Source organism: Urocampus carinirostris, chromosome 3, assembly GCF_059441175.1.
Source record: "Urocampus carinirostris isolate Australia breed hairy pipefish chromosome 3, RoL_Ucar_1.0, whole genome shotgun sequence".
NCBI lineage: Eukaryota > Metazoa > Chordata > Actinopteri > Syngnathiformes > Syngnathidae > Urocampus > Urocampus carinirostris.
Genome location: NC_142351.1, coordinates 62,045,982 through 62,072,729, shown reverse-complemented (window position 1 = coordinate 62,072,729; position 26,748 = coordinate 62,045,982). Strand labels below are relative to the sequence as shown.

General features: G+C 40.4%; 1 protein-coding gene across 1 annotated transcript; it reads right to left on the bottom strand.

Annotated features, from left to right (window-relative positions):
* Window positions 1–1,778: 1,778 nt before the first annotated feature.
* LOC148370371 (sodium- and chloride-dependent creatine transporter 1-like) lies at window positions 1,779–26,609 on the bottom strand. Its single transcript, XM_088332895.1, has 15 exons — window positions 26,297–26,609; window positions 17,263–17,403; window positions 17,066–17,191; window positions 14,109–14,240; window positions 13,740–14,037; window positions 12,695–12,827; window positions 11,376–11,510; window positions 11,176–11,279; window positions 10,973–11,097; window positions 10,023–10,135; window positions 9,801–9,938; window positions 8,307–8,409; window positions 4,233–4,333; window positions 3,998–4,168; window positions 1,779–2,173 (listed from the first exon to the last, which is right to left on the bottom strand). The coding sequence occupies exons 2-15, from the start codon at window positions 17,384–17,386 to the stop codon at window positions 2,027–2,029; spliced, it is 1,950 nt and encodes a 649-aa protein (XP_088189021.1). The 5' UTR covers window positions 17,387–17,403; window positions 26,297–26,609; the 3' UTR covers window positions 1,779–2,026.
* Between the last annotated feature and the right edge of the window lie 139 nt (window positions 26,610–26,748).

The following is a 26,748-nucleotide window of genomic DNA, read 5'->3' as shown; positions in this document are numbered from 1 at the left end:
TGCTGGAGCCCATACCAGCCATCCTCGGGCAGTGGGCAGGGGCAGGCACACAGAGACTGACAACTCACCCGCTCATTCACACCTAAGGACAATTTGGACCGGGCAATTAACCTGACATGCATGTTTTTGGAATGTGGGAGGAAACCGGAGTGCCCTGAGGGAACTCCCGCAAGCACAGGGAGAACATGCAAACACCACACAAGTTCGATCTTATGACCACAGAACTGTGCCGCACACGCGCTAACCTCTGCGCCGCCGTGCTGCCTGTTTGTTTTGTGCAGTGCAATATTGTGAATACAAACTATTTTCTCACCCAGCCTTTTTGAGGCTTGCGGTTACCAGTAGCAGCAATATGGCTGTCAATTAGCTCATATAATGTAAAATAAATGCAAATTTTTTTAAATGTTTATTTATATCATAGTTTGTGTATTTTGTATATATATGATATATATATATATATATATATATATATATATATATATATATATATATATATATATATATATGTGTGTGTATATATATATTTTTTTTTTTTTCTCTACAACTAGGAGGCGCTAAATAATACAACTGTTCCTTTAAACTTTTATATTAAGGTGAGGGTGTCCTTAAAAAGTTGAAAGTAGATTATTTTCTCTTACGGTAAGACATACGTAAACAATTGATAAATGCCGTTTGCCTAGGAGAGGACTTAGTGCAGAAGTGGTGAGAAATAGAATGAGAGGAAAGCCTAAATGTGGTTGGATTGATGGGGAGAAACGTGCTCTTGGTGTGAGGTCAGTTAAATCTAATGGATGCAAAAGTGTGTGCTGGGGATGGATGTGAATGGCAAGGGATAGTTAGGAATGAACGATATTGTCGCAGCTTGAACTGGCTAACCCCGGGTGGCTTGCTTGGGCCAGCAAGGGGGTCGAGGTGGGATCGAACCATATGATGCGGAGCGAGTAAACCAGTGTATGCTGCCTGACCTCTGCTGATACAAGGCACAGCAACTCACCCGTTGTTGTGCTGTTGGCTTATTGTCTGATGTCAGGTTGGGAAGAGTGAGTGGAATGAATGTTTGGTGAATGTCAGTGTTTTTGACTCTAGCAACACACTTGGAGGGCTATGGCTTCGGTATGTAGATATAGATAGATAGTATGTGTTAACAATGCCCAACTGAGTTTAAAGAGTCCAGCCGGCAGAGATGGGAAGCTGCGTTGTTGCTGTTATGGACTCTTTGGACTAGTTTATGGGATTGAGGCGTCGTTGCTGTCATGCAATTTCCGGACAAACTTCCACATGTTACCTAGTGTTCTCTTTTATTGACGTTTACTATGTTAGTGTAGCGTAACTCAATACTAAATCTATTCCACCCTGGTCATCCTGGATTACCACTTGTGAGGCCCCTTCTCAAGGTTTCTTTTTTCCTCACGATTAGATTTTGAGTTTTTCCTTGCCCGCATATCGGTTTAAGACCAGGCGATGGGGTAATTGTAATCCTGTGCAGTCCTTTGAGACATTTTTGTGATTAAGGGCTATAAAAATAAATGTGACTTTACTTGACCCAAAAAAATTTTTTCGATGCCCCTATCTGCTTCTCTTAAGTTGATTAACACTGTTCCGGGGCTCGCAACACTTTAGGTAAGAGGAAAGGGGGACAAGGGGGAGGTAAGAGAGTGACTTAATGCTTGTCATTGCAGTAGTTTTTTTGTTAGTAGCAAGAATGTGGTTAAAGTAAGAAAAGGTGTGGCTCGAATACAGTCCATATGCCAACCAAAACCCCAAAACAGATAAAAAAATTAATTAAAAAAAGAAGAGTTTATTGAAGCGGTTCTAAGATATGCAAGTGCTCATGAGATCTGACTGAGGCTGCAATTATGACTTTGAGCCAGGAAATGGCAGCAGGGAGTAACAAATTTTCAAATTCCAGACAGCACAAATAAACATTTCTTCTATTTACATTTTGTTTACAAATCCATTAAAACCTTTTTGTTTCTACAAAGTGCTCCGAAAAATCCCACCACGATGGCCGCCACCCGTCACTTTGCTACTCCATGGTTACTTGCACTTCGCGTGACAATTCCGGAAGCTGATCATTCTTGGATTTCTCTTGCATAAATATAACTTCGTTGTCAGCAATAAGATACTCCAGGTGATGGCGGCCCCATTTTGGGGTAGTGAGGCGCTCCCACCGCTGAAAACAGACAAATTAAAGTAAATCAATGAAAAATAATGAATAATGATGCTTTATCATCATTAGCAAAAACGGAAAATATCCAAGTGGAGTATTGACCCTTTGTATGTGACGTCACCTAGCAGAATAAGAGCAATGACAGACAGCAGAAGCACTTGAGCGTACGGCAGTTGAGTTGGAACAAATACCAATAACCACAAAGGAAGAACATAACCATGACTTTTAAAGATGGTGATGTCTTCTGTATTTTATCATATCTCTTTGATGAAGACAGAAGACGGCAATATTTATCTGCAATCAAACGTAGGCACTGGAAGCCCTCATAGTACTCCAGCATTTGCAGCGAGCATTTTTACAAGTTTTATGTATTTCCAATCAATTTATGTTACGTAGGTACGAGTGTTGTGCTTAACTTCAACTCCTCTGCAGACTCTCAGGTGAACCCTAAAGTGAACAAACTCGGTTTTTCCAATGCTTCTCAGTGTTTCTGACAGAACGGGTGTCACGATCGTAGCCTGTATGATGTTTTTATCAAGGAAAATCAATTTGTTTGATTAAAACAAAAAAAAACAAGTTTGTGTGAAGAAGGGTGAGAGTCTGCAGGGGAGTTGAAATTAGCAACGAGGAGTCACGCCAAATGGATTCAATGTAGTTACAAATAAAATAGCTAGTGCTACTGTGGCTAAAATAAAAAGGATAGCAGCTTTTCGTTACAGTCAGTTTGAGATTTGCTGGCACCCTGGATGAAACATTATCGTAGACAGCTAACGTTAGTGTCTTACCTTTGCAATAATGTGGTGCCTCCACAGCCGGCTACAAAGAACTGGTCAGCATCCAGACTTTTATAAGCTTTTAGATCAGCACCAGGGGAATGGGGATATTTCATTTACGATATAGTGGAAAAGATCGTGTGAACTGAAATCAGGCAGACTCGACGATTTGGTTCGATCTGTGAATATGTCAGTGGGAAGAATGTATGGGTCTGTAACTAGCACTCCTATCCCCAATTTCTCTAAATACTGCTTTGTGCTTATCGACAAGGTGAGCCACCTCATTCGACAGCTGCACAATATTCATTTGACATTGCTGTTGAATAGAATAGCTTTGTTGTTATTATTGTCTCCTGTTTTTTGGCCCCACCCACAAGTACTGTTTCACTCCGGATTACTGCTGTCAGTCACGGTGTCGTCACGTGGTTTGGTCACGGGTGTGCGAAGGGTCAATACCCTGAGTTATGGCTTACTGCCTTAAAATGTTCAGTGTTTGTGCGTATAACAAGTTACGTTTACGTTTTTTTTTTTTTTTCAAATCAAACGTTTGCTTTATTCCGATTTCGAAATCTTCATTCGGTTTGGAAATTTCGGAATTTCGGTTCGTTTAGCAATTTGCATACTCTGCAGCCGATCAGAAGCCCGCGTCGTCAGAAGAAATATTCAAAAGAAGCTAACAAACGTCCATTAAAAGCATCTTGGAAAGAGGGCTTCACGTGGCTGGTAGCGGACGACGCAACACAAACATTGCATAAATGAGGATGAGTAAATACAGTTAGATACTGATGGCAGATGGAAAACAGCAACGTCATATACATGCAAGGAATGTTATAAGTAGATTTATTATAAACTTAATTGTTCACTCTGCTAGCCTCTGGGAAGAGGTACTGCAGTGTACACTATTTTATTATTTTTGTGTTTTATATCTGATGGGTTTGTAATGCAATAGCTAACTAGCATAGCTTTCTATCTCCAGCTATACACTATTTTCAAAAATCAATACCCACCTCAGAACGGATTAATGCCGGGGGTGTACAGCACACCAAAAACTGACCTCTTCAAATGATCCAGGAGCACGAAGAAACTTGTACATAGCAGTGAGTGGGATACACAGCATGGAGGAAAGAGCTAATGCCCATCCGCAAAGTTCCCCCCACCAAGGGTAGATGTACGTATTGTTGTAGGTCAAGGGCCGGTAGTTGACCACGTGGAACAGCAACACTCCCTAGAAGATCAATTAAGTTTAAAAGCTTCCTACCAAATGTTGGCAAACACAAAATCTCACTTACCATGCAGATAAGAGGTGTGATGTAGGACCAGCACCACTTCATGTAGGGGAGGGGCTGATAGCCGATCATACGAGCAACGTCCTTCATGAAGCGGTCTGCGCCTGATAACAATAGAGTGAGATGATGGCAGTCCAAGTTATAGATGACAAAACCATTTGTTTTATTTTTATTTCGTACAAGACACGGGTGTCCACTTTTCAGAAAGCAGGCCAGATTTGGTAAACTGAAAATGCGCCAGGGCTGACTATCCAGGCAGGCATTCTTTAAAAATTAATAGATTGACCCTCCATGTAAGGTTTGCAGTGCTTGCTGATCTGCATCCTGACCTTGTCGCTCGCATTTGTAGCGTCCTCATTTAAATCGCAGGGTCTCGTGAGAAAGCTCTGCTTTGCCGTTAATACAGCTTCCAGTTGCTTCGACTTTTCACAGCTTTCTTTTATAGTTAGGTTTTTGTAGTCAGCATGTTTCAGTGCCTCTTGATGTCATATTCTTTAAAAACAGCCAGTCTCTTGTCAAATTAGGCAGACGCAGTTGCTTCGTATTTAGGTAAAATAATACTCCAATTTCACTAGTCCTGAAAGCGGTGCACTCAAAGTCAACTTTCCTTTTTTCATTTGCAGTGGCCATGTCAGAAATGGGGTGGGCTAAGATTCTCACAGAAAGCCAAGGGTTTTTGTTTTTTGTACAAATTTATTGTATTACATGTAATCAATTTTATGACAGAGGCTGGGGGCCAGTACAAATTTGATCACGGGCCGTAAATAGCCCCAGGGCTAGATTTTGGACATGGCTGGTGAAAGATAGTCAGGGGAAATGATTTAGAGTAGGGATGCACGCTAATTACTGGCCCGATAGTTGTCAAAGGAATAAAAGCCAAACAGGACGTCAAGTATTGGTCTGATAGAAAAAAACAGCAGATATTTAGTCACTTCATGACACGCTGTACCGTATTTTTTACGATTATAAGGCACACATAAAAGTATCCGATTTTCTTCAAATGTGCGGCGCCCCCTATCGTGCGGTGAACCCAGTGTGTTATGCAAAGCAGCAGACATAGACAAATATCGGGGGCTTTAGAGTTGTGCACCTGCCCCCGAGACTGGGAGGTCACCGACACAAGACTTGGCCAAGTCAAGAGTTATCCACATTCTTGGATGAAATCCAAGGTTTTGATATGATCCTTTACATTTCCAACAAAATATGACTTATTTGTGATCACCTGTGACTTCTATGCGTCTCTGGACACTATGTCCAGCTTGCGAAGAAGAGGACATGTGACGTCACATGCAATGCATTGTTTTAGGAAGTACTGTTAGGTGCTAACGCCGTAGCGTATTGAGTAATTTAAAAGTTATTGTTATCGTCTTGGTATTTTGTTTTATAATACAGGGTAATTTTTCCACCCCGAACCAGGACTAGAGTGGCGCAGAAACTTCCAGCGGATTGTAATGTAAAGAACGGACGTCGACGCCTGGGCTAATGTGTCTGCCAGGACTGTTGTTCGAACTAGTTGAGTGACACTGAACCTTGAGATTCAGCAAAGCTGTTCTCTTCAGAACAACGATTTTGACGGTTTTGTTTGATATGGATTACCGGTAAAAAGTGAGCACCAAACTCGGTTTCGCAACAGCTCTTTTTCTAAATGTTGTTTCTGTTTTACTTCGTAATCAATACTTAGATAAACCACAATGCAACTCAGTTTTACTACGATTGTATTTTAAAATATGCACACTTGTATGCTTGCCTGTGATGTTGTAACGCAGCAGCAGAGCAGCAGCAGCAGAGCGTACCTGCGCCCGATTGTAGTGTTAAATACAGAAATAGAACAAGCTACGGAGATTGCCTTTAAACGAGGTGCGCCCTATGGTCATGAAAATACGGTAATTTTAAATCAGGTGACACTACTTAGAAATAGGTAACATAAGTGATTACACCCCTCACATTACTGCAGATATTGCATTATAATGTTTCATAGAACATCACTGAAGAAACATCGCTTTGACACACTGTAAAGAAGTCTGTCAACAAAGGCCATGGCTTACTGGACAGATATCATCCCATCTAATAAGATAAAGATTAATTTATTTGGCTAAGATGGTGTGAGGCATGTGTGGCCGCAACCAGGTGAGGCGTACAAACATGTTTGTGTTGTGCCTAAAGACATGCATGGTGTTGCGAATGTCATGGTTTGGGGCTGCATGAGTGCAACTGGAGTTGGGGAGATGCATTTAAGTGAGGAAAACATGTGAAATACTGGAGCAGAGAATGATCTCCTCCTTTCAGAAAGAGGGTCACAGGGCAATGTTCCAGCCTGACAAATGACCCCAAATATATTTATCAGATAAGCAAGGCTTTTTTAAAGGGGATAATGGTTAGGGGTGGACTGGCCAAGCATGTCTCCAGATCTAAACCCAACAGAACATCATTGGGGCATCCTTAAAAAGGTGGAGCGGCACAATATCTTGAATAACCCCCAGCTTAGTCATGTTGTCATGGAGGAATGAAGGAGCATTCCAGTAGCAATTTGTGAGGCTCTGGTGAAATCATGGTGGCCACACAAAATATGGAACTTCAGGAACTTGTACTTACTTTTGTTACCAGGGGTTTAGGTACTAATGGCTATATTTTGTGTTTTTTTAGGGGAATTTTTTAACACTTCTTTATAAGATTTACACAGACTACATTTCATTGCGTCAAAGCGATGTTAAGGGTTAGGGGTGGACTGGCATTTCTGCAGAGACAAAATCTCTGCAGAAATGTTAGGGGTGCACTCACCTTTGTGACACATTGTATTCCTATATTTTATTTTCCCCCCATTACAATATATTCATTTTTTATATAAGTCATGTCTCAACTTGGTTGTGTATTCTTTCTATATAACAATGTACACAAGGCATCTGAAAGCTCGGTCATAATCGCATGAACTTTAGCGAGTATATTGAGCTTGGATTTTTAGATTTTTTTTTTGTCGCCGTCTGGCGTGGGCTTGTATGTGAACGGCAATTTAATAAAAGAAGTGTCTTAATGGTGATAAAATGTGTCACAGTGTAATGTAAATATTTGGACTTCTTTAGCAAATCATCACTAAAATAAATTAGCTTCACATGCGCCTCTATAACGGTAATCGGACAAACTTAAATTTGCACTATGTAGCATTTTATTTTCATTCTAATTAATTACAATTACTAATGTATAAAGTTAAGATAATGTCACTTAAGAATGAGTGATACATTTTTCTTAGCTAAGGTATGTTTGACTTTTATATTGGAGCTCTTGTACACAACCAAAATCATACATACCTTCTGCAATATCTGCTGCTCAATACAATACAATACAATAAAATACTTTTTGGATACATTTTTACTGGAGCTGGATAGTCTTGTGATTGTGTAAAATAAAATCCACTTAAAAGTTATTGGATTTTGCATGTGTCTTTCCTTTACAGAGATCCCTCGGTTTTCGCACCTTCATAAGAACCCCCAAAGGATTAAACTTACCTCGAGATGAAGTCATTAACGACTAAGAGTATACAATTGTGACAAAATATCAATTATAGATCTTCAAATTATAACATAAAACACAATTGCAGTTGAATACATGTTTTTATTGTCTTTATCCAAAAGTAAAACGGAATTGGAGGGATTCTCCTTTCGGTGTATCAAAGTAATTTAGCGAGCGGCCGGCTAGCTGCGCATTAGCGTCGAGTGTCCTGGAATAGAGCCAGATCTCTGCGATGATTAAAATAAAACCATCCCTTATGTAGTTGTTTCCATGAATAGTAGCTCAAGGTCATCCACTTCATGGCTAATGGACCTGACGTGCGCAAGATACAAGATCTGCAGTGTTGGGTTGGGAGATCAGTGATCACCATTTCATTGAGCTCTTCTGACTTCCCTTAGAGTCTGATTTAATTGATTAATTTATTTTCAATGTAACAGGACGCTAAACGCTAGCAGACGCTATCTTACCAGTTTGTTTACGAAGGCAGCACATGCCTGCTGTTTGACTGACAGCATACACCAGCCTATCACAGTCGCGCACACGGCTGAGAATGCAATCCTGCTTGTTTCTTACCGTAGACCCAGGCAATAACCACACACTCCCAGAAAGCTTGCCACAGCAGGGTGATGCCACTAGCCGAGTAGTAGTCGAACAACTGGAACACGTACATCCCTCCCTAGCCAGAAACATAGTTTGGACAAAATGGAAAATTCCTATTGAACGCAACAATTTTTAACACCACTAAACTGTTGTCTCTTTACACAAATATAGTTTATTGGATCTAGTGGTTCTTCTTATTCTCAAATTGATCACACCAAATTTTACATTTCAGTACCACACACAGTATCACACACGTGAAAAGACGTTTGCATATCATTCGCCCTTGGTGCTATGGACGTGATAAGACATTGTTTTTAACCCCCCAAAAATGTAGTCGGACTCAGTATCTCATGGGTATTGTGTGTATTTGTGTATGTTAAATGGTCACTTGATGGCAGGAGTGGAGATCTACTTTGGTAGGTCAAGAGAACTGGCTTTCCTGTCTATATGGTGCTCATTTCAAGGCAAGTAGGCTTACTAACATGCAAAACAGACAAGACATAAGCAGTATATTTTATTATATCTGGTAATGGAATTAGGATGTAATAGTCAAAATGTTAATACAAAAGTTTATCCCCTTATACATGTCTTGGGTGTTATTTTGGTGCGTTATAGAAAAAATTGAACTGTTTGGATAATTCAAATCCTAGGAGCAAAAAATATCTTAATTGATGAAAAGATTCTGGTTGAAATGTAACATTTCACAACTTTTTCTGTTACTTCCTTAAAAATGAGCATTTTCTTCAAGAGGTGTAATAGGTAAGCAATCTACTTTTTAGATCTTTTGTGTGTATTGCTACAGAAAAAAGTTGTAAAACCGGCTCACATCTCATCTCATCTCATGATTTTCTTATAAGAAAACACCAATATTTGTCAGAATGCCTTAAATCTAATCTTAGGTTTGTTTTTTAGAAAACTGGCAGAAATATATTAAAATAAAACTAAATATAATAGTGTCATGTCTATATCAACGTCATTCAGGTTAAGGAGGACACTTTGTGAAACTCAGCAGATACGCATTTTTACAAAACTCTCCAATATTTAACTACAATTTACGAGAGTTTTGTAAGGTTAAGATATGCTTTTATTTCCTGGTGTAAGAAAAGGGTATGATTGTTCATTTGGTGGGTTCCATGCTCTTACAGCTGAAGAACTTTATTTTGTGTTCGGCCTTAAAAGTCTAATTGGTAAAATGGCTGGGACACAGCAGTACAATTTAAGTCATGCAGTTAGCACTGCAAAAAGGCCCGTTAATTGCATTAAAAACAATCGTTCCCTTAAGGAGGATTTGCTTAGAACTATCATTTCAAAAGCCCAGCCCTAACACATCAACATTCGGTGGGCCTGAAGAATTAAAATAAATAAACAACCACTAAAAATATAACTAATGCCTGATTTTTTCTCAGTCAACTTTTTCAACCCCTATTCTTTTGACTTTGTAGTGACCTTTTAAAGTAGAACTCGTACCTCTGTGATCATGGACAAATCAATGAGGAGCCAGATGACACAACAAATGGCCGCAACCATCTCTCGTCGCAACCAGAGCCCAGACTTGCGAGGAAGCATGTCCATGAGGCCGGTGACGAAGCCTTCTACGCCAACAAACTGAATTTAAAAAAACACTAGACAAAGTGGGCAAGAGCAAAATGTGTAAACACGAAATAGACGAATTTGCAAAAAAAAAATCACCTGACTGTCCAGACCAAGTACAAGTAACATAAAGAAGAAAAGTGCTGCCCAGAAAGGTGCGAATGGCATCAGAGCAACAGCCTTAGGGTAGGCTATAAACGCAAGGCCAGGCCCTACAAATGAACATAAAACTTTTACATAAACAACATTCAGAGAACGCTCAACACCTTATACGGTAGACCCCCGGGTACAGCATCTCTGGCTTACATTATTTCAATGTTACGATGTGGAATATAATGTATTTTTGGCCCCTCTTTTCACAATTTTCACCGCTATATGACAAAAACACCAAACATTTTCATGTACCCATGAAACTTAAGTCGGAATGTGTCAATAAATTAGACTCCCGGGTTACAATGTTCTTTAAGATGCCCCTCGTTGGGAACTTTTCCCCACTTTACCACATCAACATTTTCATTTTTGCAAACTTGAATTTGTTTAGTTATGCATCCTCGCAGTGATGCTAAAGGAAGACGTAAGATGATGATAACCATGACAACTAAGCCTAAGATGATCAATAAATACGAAGAAAGCACATGCATCGTTACCCTCGCTAAAGAATATGGTTGTAACTAATCGAAGATTGGGACAATTATTATAAATAAATAGCATGTCAATCTTTTATCAAACTCATTTATTTCTAATCAGTTGTCTCCTGCCCCTTTACGTCCACCTGTTACTTTACTGTACCAGCTAAATTCAGGTTACGCCAAAGGTAAATATTCTTCACTTATTTTACTAAAAGTACAGTACATTTATTCATCGATGAGTTTACATGGGTAGTACTTAATATATACTATTTTATTATTAACGCTGAATATTATGATACAATTTCAGCCAATAAGTGTATTCTCGGCTATACGACAATGTAATCTTACGATCACCACCTCAGAACGGATTCATGTCATGTCCCAGGTGTTTACCCTACAGTGCAAATGCTGCCAACTTACCACTCTCAGCTACTTTACTGATGTGCACGCCTTGCTGCGCTGCCATGAAACCCAGCACAGAAAACACCACAAAGCCAGCAAAGAAGCTTGTTCCGCTGTTAATGACAGCCAACACAAATGCATCTCTAGAAATAGAGAAAGGATGGATTGCCAGAAAGATCGCAAATACATAGACAATACCAATACAAAATGTTTTAACGTACCTGTAACTGTTATAATAAAAGCGGTTGTAGCTGCCCAGTGCAGTCAGAGCGCTCAGCCCAATAGCATATGAAAAGAAAATCTGCGTTCCAGCGTCAACCCACACCTACCACCGAAAAATAAATTCAAAGTCAGTCGCAAGTCTATCAATGGGCATCCGATAAGAACACAAGTAAGGAAAAACATTATTGAAATGATCTACCTGTGCGTCTGCTAGTTTGGACCAATCTGGTTTCAGGTAGTATATAATCCCATCTTTGGCTCCGGGTAGGGTGGCCATATGCGCCAAGAGAATAAACAGCACAACGTATGGAAACAGAGCTGTGAAGTATATTACCTAAAAGAAAAAAAAAGGATCCCTATACGAGTTTAAATTTTCATGCAAAATTGAGAGACATTTATGAATAACCAACAAAAGTAGATGAGGTTTTTGCTGAGGTATTATTGAACTCAGTCATTGCCATTGACGGCCATAGAAGCCAAAGCATTGAGACATTGAATGCCTCTGACAGTTATGAACGTCAATGGCAGAGAATGGGGCAATGAAATACTAATTACCAGAAAAATAGTAAGTTTAATACATTGATGTCTCCAGTATATTACTTTTATTTCCTGTCTTTTCCAATGATAACGACTAAATTTGGTGAAAATAAAAGTACAAAAGGACTTCACTAAAAATAATTTCACAATTTTAAAAATCTAAATTATGAAGATGATTTCATCAAAATTCTTTAAAAGAAAAAAAATGTGATAATTTTGTGAACATTTTCTTCTCATCAAATTACAAAAAGGATAAAAAATCCAATGAATTCGGACATGTCTGACTGTTCTCATTGATTTACAAAAAGAAAACAGATTTTGTGACGGATAAGCATTTTTTGCCTGTTTTCTTCTTTGATTTCTTACAAAGAAAATCGATACAAATCAGCACATATCCGACCAATTTATTTGTTTTAAAACAAAAATATATTTAATGCAATTCATCTTATCATATTCAGATCATGCTTAATTAGGAATAACAAAAAATGTGATTTTTGGAACAGGTTTTAATATAAACTGTGTATGTTTTATTATTCACATTTGCATCGTTTAACAGTAGGCATTAATGCAAATACATTAGCATAAGCATGTTCACAATGCTAGATTTAGCATTAGGAATTAAGGTCTGTGAAACTGGAATATGATGCTAGCGGCTAAGATGACCAGCAAAGCGCAAAGCAATGCTATCTGCTGCTGTTAGCAAAGAACATACCTAAATTCTAAACAGGAACTGCAGGATCGGGATTTGTTCTCGTCAAAGACCTGACAAGCTTTCATGTTTTTGAGACCACAATCATGTTTACGTCTTTCACAATCTGAATCTGATATCATAATTTTGCCCATTCCTGGACTGCCTATGAGTTTGCTCTCTGAATGTTTTTCCTATGGTATTCAAGTTTCACTTGAAGGCTCACTGTCCGTACTCTCATATTCTCAGAAACCAAACGCAGTTACATTACTGCTCCGCCACAATTATCTTACCTTGCCCGTAGTTTTAACACCTTTCCATATGCAAAAATAAACGACGACCCAAGTGGCGATTAGGCACAGAGCCACCTCGTAGTTGATGGAGCCCAGCTCGTGAAGCCCGCTCGAAATGTGAAGAACTTTGAATCTGGGCGCAAGGACAGCAAAGTTAATAAATGTAAAAGACATCATTTAAAGAAAAAACTATTATTCACAAGGATGCAACAAGTCTTACGAACATATTTCTGACGAAAATGACCAAAAGTTTTAGGTTTTGGCAGAAAAAAAATAAAACAGAAAAAAAACTTCCAATAGGACGACGTTGTGATGAGTGAAGAGTTTGTTCACTTTGGGCTGGCTAATTTCCTTTTTTCACAAAAATAGAGGACACTGTAAAACGGGGAGCCAAAGATCTCAAATGACATTTTTTTCAAAAGTTCATGTGTCCCTATACTTCCTTCAACTTTTAGCTAATGTCTACCTGTCAACTCTACAGAGTTAATGTACTACAGATGAGACGTTTTTAATAGTGTTGTTTGTGACATTAAATGTGTCCGGTCCAGAAGTCAATCGGCTGATGCTAATCAATGTGCGGGGAAACTATAATGAAAAAAATATTTACTATATGTGAGTGTAACTTGTTGTGGCATTAGACTTCGCCAACTACTACACCATTATCATTGTCATCTGTTCACTCCCATATTCTTGTCATTATTCTGTCCTGCAATCCATCGCTATGACGGAATTCACCTTTTAAGGTCCTGCATTCTGATTGGCTAAACAATCACTCATATTTTTTTTGTTTTATTTGTAGTTAAAACCAGGAATTAGTCACCAGTTTTCATTTTAAATATAGCAAATCCGTACAAAAATGATTTGTTTTTTTAAGGTTAATCTTTTCAGTTTGAAATGTTCAAATCGAAATGCTTTTTCACTTTCAGTGATGTTATTTTCAATGTTTTGGCCAAGCGTTTTACAATTTGTTTTCAGGTTGGGCCCAATATTTTTATTTGGGTTCATACCGAAAACATTTGAAAACATTTCAGAGACATCCACATACTCCCAAAACTCCATGACTGGGGAGCGCATGCTTTCTCTTAAAATGCAGCTGTTGTTAAGGTTGGATGCGACGGACAAGCCAGGACTCATGTTAAAGGATAACGGAGGGTCAACGCTGTTGTTGAAGCAGGAGCTGGTGAAGTTTTCAGTGCAGTTGGCTGTGTTCCAACTGTGTCCACATGTGGCCCATGGTAGCGGTTCAAAGAAGGAGTGGAATAGAAAGTAGAGACCCCACACCAAAACCATGATGTAGTAGCTATTGCAGAAGAAGACGATCACCATAGAGGCCAAGCCCAAACCTAATCAGAGACGAAACAAATAATTAAAAATAAGCTAACATTCCCTCCCATGTCGAATGTAGAGCGGTGACCTTTGAAAATTGGTGCGATGTTCCAGGCTGAGACCCCTCCCTGCTTCATAAACTGGCCCAGGGCGATTTCTAGGAAGAAGACGGGGATGCCCCCGACAAATACCATGAGCAAGTAAGGGATGAGGAACACACCTGCAACGACAAAACAATACAATGTGTTATATCTGTTTTTATATAGAAAAGTTCTCATTCTGATTGGGATGTCAAACTTTTATTTGAACCTTTTGGTACTCAGAAAGTACGGACTCTTAAAGGGTGAGCACTGACAATCAAATTTTAGGCCCACTACATTTTAATTCTTATGTGGTTTCTCTTAGGCACATATGATCTAAATTTATTATTGTATAATTTACCATGAATCATATTTTCCGTTACCAAACATTACTTTTTCAAGAAAATGTTTTTGTACAATATTTGATAGTGTCTCAATCCAATTATATATATAAAAAATATTTCAGTATAGATTATTGTATTTCTCTTCCACTTTTGCTGAAATAGAAACTATAGGCTACTAAGATTGGCTTTAAAAATATAGTCAAAGTGTGCCAAATTTTCTCGGGCAAACACAGAGGTTCTGATTCATGCTTTCATCTCTGCTCATTTAGGTAATTTTAATTCCTTGTTCTATGGACTTCCCAAGAAGAATTGTTTTTATTATTTGAAAGATACAGCCAGAGATCACCCATTTCTCTTTTCGAAAAACATTAAGGTGCAAATGCATGCATTTAACTCCTCTCACTTATTGCACCCTCCTGTCACAATTATGATTCCCTGCTCTCCATTCTCCCAGGGATGAATTTAGGGTGGTGGGAACACATTAAATCAGTTTTGAATTCCCTGCATTGGCTCCCATTGCCTTTTGGGATAATTTTTAAGTGTATTTAATTGTCTTGGGCCGCCTTATATTTTGTTCTAGCTGTCCCCCTTCCTAGGGTAAAAAAACACATGGTGAGGCTGTATCAGCCACTTTTGTCCATGCCTACTGAAAAGTTTGCCGGAAGACACCAGGTATGCAGGAAGTTTTGATATTTATAAGATGACACCTTTCTTAGATTTTTTTTAGTATGCTTTTAATTAATCATCCTCTTTACTTTGATTATTTTACTTATTTATTCATCTTGAATACAGTTGTGATTTTTCTGATTGTACGTTGAATTTTTAATGCAGCACTCGGAGATATATTTTGATTTTTGAAAACTGCTATACAAACACAATTTGATTTGTTTTTTGAAGCCTACCTGTTAATCATCTATCGAAAAAAAACTCCAGAATAATAACCAATATGAAAATAAACGTGCTTGTGATGCAAGCCGAAGAGTTCATTGAAATTAAAGCATTTCTATATCAATCACATGATGTACGTCTGGGCTCTCTGAGTAGTGGCGGATGGTTAGTACGTACTCTTACATCGTTGTTTTGTTGTTTATCATTTTATAATCAAAAACAAATAAGGGTATATAACATCCATCGATAATCTGCACCGCTTATCCTGGAGCCCATCCCTGCCTCAGGCAGTGGGCAGGGGACACCCTGAACTGGTTGCCACCCAGTCACATGGCACACAGAGACATACAACTCACTCGCTCACACCTAGGGACCTTTTGGATCGGCTAATCGACATGTTTTTGGGGGAATGTGGGAGGAAACTGGAGCTACCGGAGGAAACTCATGCAAGCATGGAAAGAACATGCAAACTCCACATAGGAAGGCAAGTAGCTGGAATTGGATGCATGAACTAAGGACTGTGCCACCAACGCGCTAACCGCTCATCTGCTGTAATACAAATTATACAACAGTTTTTTTTTTAAGTACCAAAAGCCATTTTTTATAATACTTAGTGATTATTTCAGGGCAGCACGGCGGAGCAGTGGTTAGCGCTTGTGCGGCACAGTTCATGTCATGGGAACCTGTCGTGGGTTCAAATCCAGCTCCAGACTTCCTGTGCGGAGTTTGTATGTTCTCCCCGTGCTTGCGTGGGTTTCCTCCGGGCACTCCGGTTTCCTCCCACGTTCCAAAAATATGCATTTCAGGTGAATTGGCCGGTCCAAATTGTCCCTAGGTGTGAATGAGCGAATGCATTGTCTGTCCCTGTGTGCCCTGCGATTGGCTGGCAACCAGTTCAGGGTGTCCCCTGCCCACTGCCCGGAGATGGCTGGGATGGGCTCCAGCCCCCCCGCGACCCTAATGAGGATAAGCGGTACGGCTGATGAGATGAGATGAGATTATTTCATATTTTCTCTGTCACGTCGGGCGCGGTTGCCATGGCGCGCAGTCGGTCCCAGCTGGGTGGCGCTGGATTCTGGCGCGGTTGCCGCGGCGCCCTATTGGCCCCGTCCATGGACACCGGCTGAGGCGCACTGACTGATTGCTTTTTGGAGTACTTAAACGCGTTACTTCTAACTGTGCTTTGCTGAAGCGTTTGTTATACTTGTTAAACTTTGGTGAAACCTTCTGTGAGATTCCTGCAGGTTCTGTTTAACTCTGAGAAATGCTTAGTCTGTAAATTTGCCTGCGTTTGATCCTGTTTTGTTTTTGGTCTGATCCGTTTGTTTGGACAATCTTTTCTATTGTTTGGACTTCTATCCACTTCCGCGTCCATCGATCCACGGATCGAATGTGCGCTCCCTCATCCTCCCCCTAATAAATTGTGAGTATGTCTACGCGAATGGGTCCTTTTTTCCCTGTTTCCCGCTCCGCTTCGTGACAATATCAGGGGTAGTCTTGTATCCCTGTTCTGTTCTCTGAATTCACTTTTGATTATTTTGTTCTACCTTAAGGTCAACAACAGCCTTAAAGGAATATCTTCTTATCTCATTCATTATTACAAAGGAAACGTGCCCATCTTTCGGTTTATGCATGAGTTAAGTAGGTCAATTGCATTATCAATATAAAAGGTCAGTTTCTGGTAATTGAAGGCAATCATAGAAGGACTATTTCCAAGTTTGTAGAAAACTCACCTCCTCCGTTCTTGTAGCAAAGGTAAGGAAAACGCCAAACATTGCCTAAGCCTACAGAAAACCCCACACAGGACATGATGAAGTCCATCTGCCTGGTCCATGTCTCCCTCTCCCTAAACCTCTCCTCTGGCAGGGAAGAAGTCAATTCATGTTTATTTGTATAGCCCTTAATCACAAAGAGTGTCAAAAAGAAGTACTTTTCTGTTCCTGGGGTGTATCGGCACTTCCAACCTCGCTTTGCCCGGTGCTCATTCCAGACACAGCCACCAGGGAATGAGTGGAACCCCCAGTTTCTTCTTCTGAAAGATCCCCTGATTCCATCTACGAGCAAAGTTCCCCTAAACGGCAAAAAAAAAAAGAATATTGAAAACTTTCTCAACTTTCTGCAGGTTTTACACACAAAAAAAATCATCAGGTGAAAGCAACCACTCTGTGGCATTTCTGGTCACCTTCCTAAGATCTGAGGAGAAACATGGATCCATAGCCCAAAAGATGGTAAGTTGTAATTGAATGAAATTTTTAGCAAACAAAACAGATGTCTGCAGTAGTAAGACAAAAATAAATGAATAGGTCACGGATCAGACAGACGAGGACCACAATTGTGTCTTGTTAAGAAAGTTTATTTATGGATGGGGGGAACGTGAGAGAGGGTCTTGGAGTGAAGAGAAATCTTGAAGTGGAGATTTGGGACTACCTTTAAGGAAGATAGCTTAAAAGATGGAACAAAGAGGACACCGAACAACAAGGTTGGCGAGGCAGGTCTTGAGTAAATATAAATCTTGCAGTGGAGATTTGGGACTACACGAGTAAAACACGAGTCTGGAAGACCTGGGCAGAAGAGAAAGCAGAAGGTTCAAACAGGTCCAGGTTTAGAGTCAGAAGCACAGCCAGACATCAGGGGCTTGGTACTGGGACGGGCTGGGGACCAGCTGCAGGTTTGGTAGCAGCAGCTGCAGGATGGTCACTAGGAGGACCCGGAGGGATAGCGGGCTGGTCTGGATGTAGTCGGTGGAAGTCAGAGTTGAGGGTCCGGTCCACAATCCCACTGGGAGGAACCCAGGCCTTCTCTTCTTGTCCATAGCCCTCCCAGTCGATGGGATAAAGGCCCCCCTACCCCATCGTCTGGAACGCAGCAGGTGCCGTACAGTATACAGTGGCTTGCGAAACTATTTGGCCTCCTTGAACTTTGTGACCTTTTGCCACATTTCGGACTTCAAACAAAGATACAAAACTGTAATTTCTTGTCAAAAATAAGTGGGACACAATCATGAAGTGGAATACACTTAATTTGATATTTTAAACTTTTTTAACAAATAAAAAACGAAAAAGTGGGTGTGCAAAATGATTCAGCCCCATTGAGTTAATACTGTGTGGCGCCACCTTTTGCTGCGATTACAGCTGCAAGTCGCTTGGGGTATGTCTCCATCAGTTTTGCAGATCGAGAAACTAATATTTTAGCCCAGGGGTCGGGAACCTTTTGGACTCAAAGAGCCATAAAAGCAAAAAATTTTAATTTTATTTTGGGAAAGAGCCACACCATATATTATGAGACAAATTTACTAAATTGCTAAACCCGCGCCCCAGACAAAAGCTTAGTCTTCAGCACATTTATTTTTGATGATTTGATAAAAATTATGAAAAGAGAATAATGCCAGAGCCCCTGTCCCAAAATCAACAAACATACCACTTTAAACTTGTCTCTTTCTTGCAATTACTCAAGATCGGTTAAACTCATTTTGACCCTTTTTTTTCATACATATTGGTTTCAAAACCAGATGCAAGCAGTTGTTTTGTAAAAACGTGACATCATTCTGCAAACAGGGAGCCTGATGTGCTTACTTTTGGCGCATACGGAGTGGGGCGAGAGATGGGAGGGAGTGCTTGCACTTTTTGCATAGCTCCACCCATACCTCCCACTCACCCAAATGACTAAGTTCTCTTCCGGTGTTTTGGCGTATTTACAGTTCTGTGGATTCATCATAAGGTATCTGAACACTGAACACAGATTATATAGTGAACTTTTATAGAAAGGATTCTTTAGCGTTGTACAGCCAAAACGAGTTTTTTTCCCCCTTTTTTTTGTGTGACACCTTGACTGTAAATTGTAGTGAAAAACGTGCCCTATATATACAGTGAAGTAATGCTCTTTCATTTAATATTGGTTTGGCTTTGCGTGTACCTGAGTTGAATAGACTTCTCAAGTTTTGAACAAGATGGAGAATTTTTGCACGCGAATTTGTCGCTGAGCCACAGATACTCATCGAAAGAGCCATATATGGCTCGCGAGCCATAGGTTCCCGACCCCTGTTTTAGCCCATTCCTCCTTGAAAACAGCTCGAGCTCAGTGAAGTTGGATGGAAAGCGTTTGTGAACAGCAGTTTTCAGTTCTTTCCACAGATTCTCAATTGGATTGAGGTTTGGACTTTGACTTGGCCATACCAACACCTTGTTTTTTGGTGAACCATTCCATTGTAGCTTGCGCTTTATGTTTTGGATCATTGTCTTGTTGGAAGACAAATCTCCGTCCCAGTTTCAGGTCTTTTGCGGACTCCATTAGGTTTTCTTCCAGAATGGTCCTGTATTTGGCTCCATCCATCTTCCCATCAATTCTAACCATCTTTCCTGTCCCTGCCGAAGAAAAGCAGGCCCAAACCATGATTCAGATTCAGATTCAGATCTACTTTATTGTCATTCTAGTACACGTGTATACAGAACGAAATGTCGATACATCTGACCCGCACAGTTTCCTTGAATGTACAGATATAAGTAAAAGTATTGTATTATGGCTACGTATAGTATTTTACCATAGTGCCGATAGTGCAAGAGGAGTAGCTAACATGATGTGCAAAATGGGCAGTCAGGTTAACAAGTCAGGTAAACAGTAACATTAACACTGTAACAATAACGCTGTAAGTACAATAGTGCAGAGAGCAAATGTGCAAGGAGTGGCAAGCTATAAAGAACTGCCAGTAGTGCAAAAAGTCAGATTAGCAGCCTTTTAGATTTAGGTTAACTATATGTTCGATTGACCATTTAACAGTCTAATGGCCAGGGGGACTAGACTACTGCGGAACCTGGTGGTCCTGCACCGCACACTGCAGTACCTCTTCCCAGAGGCTAGCAGAGTGAACAGTCCATGATGGGGGTGAGAGGGGTCCCCGATAATGTTCTTAGCATGGGATAGGCAGCGCTTCTGGCCAATGTCCTGAATGGAGGGAAGTGTAGTCCCGATTATTTTCTCTGCTGTCCTCGTTACCCTCCTCACACTACCCCAGTCGGTAGCGCTGCAGCCTCCACACCACACAGAGATACAGCTGGTCAGGATACTCTCTATGGTGCTCTATGATGCTGCCACCACCATGTTTGACTGTGAGGATGGTGTGATGTGGGTGATAGCTGTGCTGCTTTTACGCCAAACATAACGTCTTGCATCGTTGCCAAAAAGTTCAATTTTTGTCTCATCTGACCAGAGCACCTTCCTCTACATGTTTGGTGTGTCTCCCAGATGGCTTGTGGCAAACTTTAAACAACGCCTTTTATGGATATCTTTAAGAAATGGCTTCCTTCTTGTCACTATTCCATAAAAGCCAGATTTGTGCAGTATACGACTGATTGTTGTCCTAGGGAAAGATTCTCCGACCTCAGCAGTTCATCCAGAGTGATCATGTGTCGTGATTGCTAACTAGAGTCACCTGGAGCAATCACGTCGACGCCCTCTGATTGGTTTGTTCCCTTTTCAAGCACGCCGAGACCTCTTCGTCTGAGGATTACGTTTGTACCCTGTATGACTCTCCTGATTACCTGTTCCCTCTTGATCTGTTTACTGCCTCCGATCCGACCTGCTTCCGTCCCACGCTACGATCTTTTCTCCAGCCCCTGTAAGCTTGACCTGCTAGACTTCCGCACTCCGATTGGCTACGTGTTCCAAAGCGGTACTGCAAAGCGTGTTCCATCGCGTCTCCTGCTAGCCCTGTACGCTTCCCTAAATAAAGAACTGTAACGAACGCTCTGGGGTTTCCTGTTCTGTTCTGTTCTGGTCCTTCTGACAGAATCCTCAGACCAGAATGGACCCCGCGTTCGTACATCTGCCCCCCGACGACTACGAAAGCCAGAACCAGCAGCGCATTCCTTCTGCAGAAAGTGCAGTTCGGCAAGCCGCTTACGATGTGGCCAATCTGGCTCAACAAGTGAGCCAGCAACGGCTTGAATTGGATCGGCTACATCAAGATTGGTCAAACCTCTCGCAAACAATGGTCCAGCAAGCCGCTTCATCAGTGCCCAATACCGATAGCGCCCCTTCGGGGTCTGGGTGGCGGAATCAAGCCCCGCCCTCTTCCGGTTTGTTCGGCGCCGGATTCGCTGAGCCACGAGTGGGCGCTCCAGAGAAGTTTGGGGGAGATCCCGCTCAGATCCGCCCGTTCTTAGTAAATTGACCACAATTGCGTCACCTTATGAAAGGTTATTTAGGGATGGAAGAAACGGGAGAGAGGGTATTGAAGTGAAGAGAAATCTTGAAGTGGAGATTTAGGACCTTTATGGAAGATGGCTTGAAAGATGGAACTAGGTGGAAACCGAGCAACAAGGTTGGTGTGGCAGGTCTTGGATTAAAGAGAAATCTTGAAGTGGAGATTTGGGACTACCTTTAAGGAAGATGGCTTTAAGCAAGATAGCTTTAAGGGAGATGGCTTGAGAGAACGTAGAGAAAACCGAGCAACAAGGTTGGTGTGTCAGGTCTTGGAGTAGGTAAAACACAAGTCTGGAAGGCTGGGCCGGAAGAGAAGGCAGACGGGTCAAACAGGTCCAGGTTTAGAGTCAGGAGCGCAGACAAACAGGTTCCGGGTGTAGGCTTTGCCGACGATCTGACCAAGGTAGGCTGTGAGGCAGGGCTTTAAATACAGAGCTTGATTGGCAGGGAATTCAGAACAGCTGGTGGTAAACGAGGACAGGTGGAACAGATCAGGGTGCATTGGTGCTGGTTACCAGTACAGAGCTCATGACAGAATGTTATGTTCAATTGCAGGCAATATTACAAAAATGCGTAGAAAAAAAACCATATTGATTTCAAGAGCAGCGACGATGTCACGGCGCTAAGTGTTTCTGCATTTAACTTTCATTTGAAATACGTCAATAACCAAATACAACTAAGAACTTAGCTTGTTTCCTTCACGCTTCAAAAGTGAGCTCCATTGCTGTGTGCTGTCTGTTTACAAGTTGTGCTTGTAAGTTGCTTGCCAAAACCTGTGACTTCCACTATTTACTATGGCGTTTTCACCGTGAGGTAGAGATAAGATTCAGGCTGACTCTGCCCCGCCAGCGCATATATAAGCACGAACCTGACCAATTAACTTGATTTGAGGGACCGAGCCCGAAGTAAACCCGGAGCTTTACTTCGGCGCCGAAGTGTGCGTTTCAGCTGAAGTTGGCAGCTTGGGGTTTACTTCCATACATCAAGTGCAGCGACGAAATGAACACATCCGCGCTGAAGTACGCATTTCAGCAAAAAGCAGCGAAATGATACGGAACCGAACAGAAAATCTTATTCTGCAAATTGGTTGCTTTGATCCATTCAACACTAAGGTTGTAGGGGGACCGTTTCCTGTCTTGGGCAACCACAGCCTGGTGGCGCCCGTCCCTCTCCAGGCCAACATGTTTCCACCAGGTTTTGAACCAGGGACCTTTCATATGTTAGGCAAATTGAGACACTTCTGCAGACTACAACATGCAAATTGTGAAATATTTGGCCGAAAAGCAGATAGAGTCTAAAGCTTGTAAGTTATTGGCGATAAGCGGAAATAACGTCTGACGCAAGGGACGTAGAGGTAAAAGAGGAAGTGTTGAAGTTGAAGAAGATAAATTGAGAAATCGTCTCATACGCGTTCACAGAGGATGCAGGAATCAAATGACGTAAGAGGGAGCTCTCTTTTATTGATACACAATTTCAACAAGAAACTCAGCGAATCTCAGATATGCGTGGGTCTTTATAGTTTTATAGCACGTGTACCCGGTTTGGCCCCGTCCCTTTTCACGCTACATGCCCAGGGTTCCGTCCTTATTTGGAAGTGTTTTTTAAGTTTATGCCAGTTTATGTCACCTTGCCCTTTGCCGTTATCTCTTGTCCTCCCTTAAGGAGGATTGTTTATACTAATTCGTCCGCCGGGACCTTCCCGAGATGTAAGCAACATTTCTCCCAACTGCAAGCAAGTCTTTCTACATTTCTTTCTAAATGTATTCAAATCTATTCTACAAATACAAGTTTATTTTCTACAACAGGAGCTGCAAATTTTCTACCGTGACACCGAAGATGAAAATTTCTTTGGCTTTAGTGATTTGGAGTTGAATTGATTTGGTAGGCATAATCTTTATGATATTTATCAGAATAATATGTTAGGTGCCGAACTGTGCACTTCGGACCGGACTGCAGCGCTAAAGTGTGTTAATCAAGTAAAAGTACAGTAATTTCAGAAAATTATTACTCAAGTAGATGTAAAAAGGAGTCATCCAGATAATAACTTGAGTAGAAGTGAGTGCATGCTGTGCAGATCGTCCACGAAGAGACTTCAATATTAAGCATGATTCAGGCCCGAATTTCACTCGTCTATCAGAAAGAACTACATTTTAAATATTGCATATCTATTCTAGTATTCTTTATATAAATTTTGTCTTTACAGTATTTTATTACATGTTTATCTTGCAGTGCCATATTTTATCTAATTATAAACAATGTACAGTACACATATCTTAATCTTTGACAATAAAGACTTATTTAAATCTTATTACATTTAAGAACATTTCTGTTTGCATCATTTGGACTAGGAAATAATATTCCTTTCCCATACATGCATCAAAGCAAAAACAAGCAGAATGAGGAACAGCTTTTTCAAAGGCCTAGTGTATTAGCACCATGAACTCCCATCTACAGCGTCCATTGACACAATGTACTGTACAATTGCCACCGTGAATTTGCACATATTATATTCATTAACTATATTATTAATCATTTTGCACATTTTACATTTTTAATTAGTTTCACTTGCACTGAAAGGAGAATCCTCCAATTTTATTTAACATGTAGAATGACAAAAAAGTCCCTTCATTCATTCATTCCTGCTAATGTCGTCTCACTATTTTCTGATGTGCATACAGTTCAGGCCCATCCTTAACCACTACATTGGAAATACTGTATTGTCTATCCGTCTAACTATTTGTTTTTCTTACTTTTATCATGTTAATTCTCAAGTGTCACGTCTATCTTGTAAAAAAATGTCCACTACGTTTTAATCAAGAACAATATTATTCTATTCTATTATTTGCATTACTTCAGGAAGCATTGTATACCTGTCAACTTATACGTTTTTCTTTTATTTCATGTATCTTATTGTGCAGGGGGGTATACTGCTACATACAATAACCAACACTAAATTAGATCCACTTTGGATCTGTTCAGTGTGTAAAAAGCATAAATTGTGTTGTATTTAAAAAACAATTCTGGATCAGTAAATATTTCAAATTATATATCATCTCCTGCAAAACATAAAATGACTATTTACTAAATAATTCGGTAGATGTTTTATTATTATTGATAATAAATCCTTTAAAAAAAATCAAAACATTCTGAGGAGCAGTTCGGGAGCCGAAAGAGCCAACTCTTCTCAGTGAGCCGAGCCAAGAGCTGGATTTCGAAAGGGCTGTCCTGATGGGTGCGCCCAGTAGGATGCGTCATTTTCACGCATTTAAAAAAAACAACATTTATTGTCTGGTCTACAGTCAGACTTACAAGAAGCATGGCAATGGCAGAAATTTTAAGCATTTTCAACCACTAAACCCAATATTCAAGCAATTCCTAACCTTGTAAACACATTACATATTCAAGCATTTTCAATTATTTCAAGCACTCGTACAAACTTTGTGATTCGTAAGAGGAATTGTAAGCATTAAAGCCCTAGTGTGTAATATTTGACTTATAGATGGCACTACTGTCTAATGCGAAACCAGTGCCACAGCAGCAGACAAATATGGCAGGGACTTAATTAGGCCTGTAAAAGACATACAAATGTATCAGCCTTTGATTTTTTTGAATCGAAACTAACATTGGTATGAAATTATATATATTTTTTGCTTCGTATTCAAAACAAAGTTTTGTTGTAATGAATGAAAGTTCTCCGCACTGTCCCTTTAATAATTGGAGCATTTGGGTGAGTTTGACAGGTATGACATTCCTAGGGTGAGACATTTTTGGTTTTTGGTAAATAAATACCTATCAACCTGTAAGGGTTTGCCGTACAAAGTACGTTGATTATGCATTTTAAGACGTGTACGACGTATGGGAAAATCTGTACGTCAAAACGCTAATTTGTCAATGATGGGTACCATCCAGTATACAACGACTATCACGAAACGGCAAATCAATCAAGTCAAACGAGTTCGCCGCGGAGGCCTCTATCGCTGTATCGTTTTTTTCGTTGCAAACGAAGCGAGCGGTTTGATTTAGTAAAAGGAGGTCCGTCTTTTTCAGCTCAACTCATCAAAGAGAGCCGGCTCTCAAACGGCTCACTTGCTTTGATGCATTTATATTACAAATTATTATGTTGTATGAATAAGTTAAGAAAAAAGGAAGTATAAAATGAGAAAATGGAAAAAGACAGGTTTATGGTTATCCCTATAATCGGTATATTAACTACAATAATTTAATGCAGAAAATGAATTCATAATATGAATAAGAAAATTTATTATTCTACTTATTTATATTTGCATGTATTTTTTTCCTTCTACAGGGAACATCCAAGCTAAATAATTTTTGAACTTTTTTTAATAATAAACCTCATTCATGTCAAGCAACTCAGGAGCTCACAACAAAATGTTAATTAATATATATGATATAACGATTGGCTGGCAACCAGTTCAGGGTGTCCCCTGCCCACTGCCCGGAGATGGCTGGGATGGGCTCCAGCACCCCCACGACCCTACTGAGGATAAGCGGTACAGCTAATGAGATGAGATGATATAACGAAACACATGTACAACATAACATGTTGAACTACATAAATAAACACGTTTGGAAAAAAATATGGTGTAAGATTATTTTTGTGTTTTGTAAGGGAAAATACGACAGTTTGTAATGGCATGGAGCCGTGGATGTTGACAGGTATGTAAGATAATCTAAACTAGGTTTTTGCGAGTGTATTTTGCCATTTATAAACGTTGTCAAATGCGAAATGTTTTAGATTACAGTACCTTTTTTCAAAAAATCTTCCCGGGTTGCTGGCACTGTTTTGGAACACTTGTCGTTAAAAGTCACAGTTTTTCTTGTTGTTTCCCCCCCCCTTTTTTTATGATGCTGTGACCCAAACGATGGGGGCTTCGAAGCAAGTGGGCTTTCTTCGTGGGCCAGGAGGGAAGTCAGAAGCCGTCGACGAAGCACTTGAATGTCAGCCTAAAGAATCTCATTGGATACTACAGTAGCTCCACAACGAGGGGACGGGTTAACTTCGGGTTTTTGTAATACAAGTGTTAGCGGGGACTCCAATTCAATTAATTCGGCTTCCTTCACACGAATTCTCGTTCGTTCGTCGCTCAAAATGTCGTCGCCTGTGTCGCCATAGTCATCGCATTATGATAAAGAACTTGTAATGAAGCACAGGGGCCAATTGAATTTGACTACGCCGAGCCATGTACGTCATGTTTGG

Excerpts from the sequence above, each read along its gene's own strand:
- LOC148370371 (XM_088332895.1), bottom strand. The coding sequence starts at position 17,386 with ATGGAATCAGGGGATCTTTCAGAAGAAGAAACTGGGGGTTCCACTCAT. Across the intron at positions 17,192-17,262 it reads TACACCCCAGGAACAGAAAA|AGGAGAGGTTTAGGGAGAGG; the intron begins GTACTTCTTTTT and ends CTTCCCTGCCAG. Across the intron at positions 11,098-11,175 it reads TTTTATTATAACAGTTACAG|AGATGCATTTGTGTTGGCTG; the intron begins GTACGTTAAAAC and ends CTCTATTTCTAG.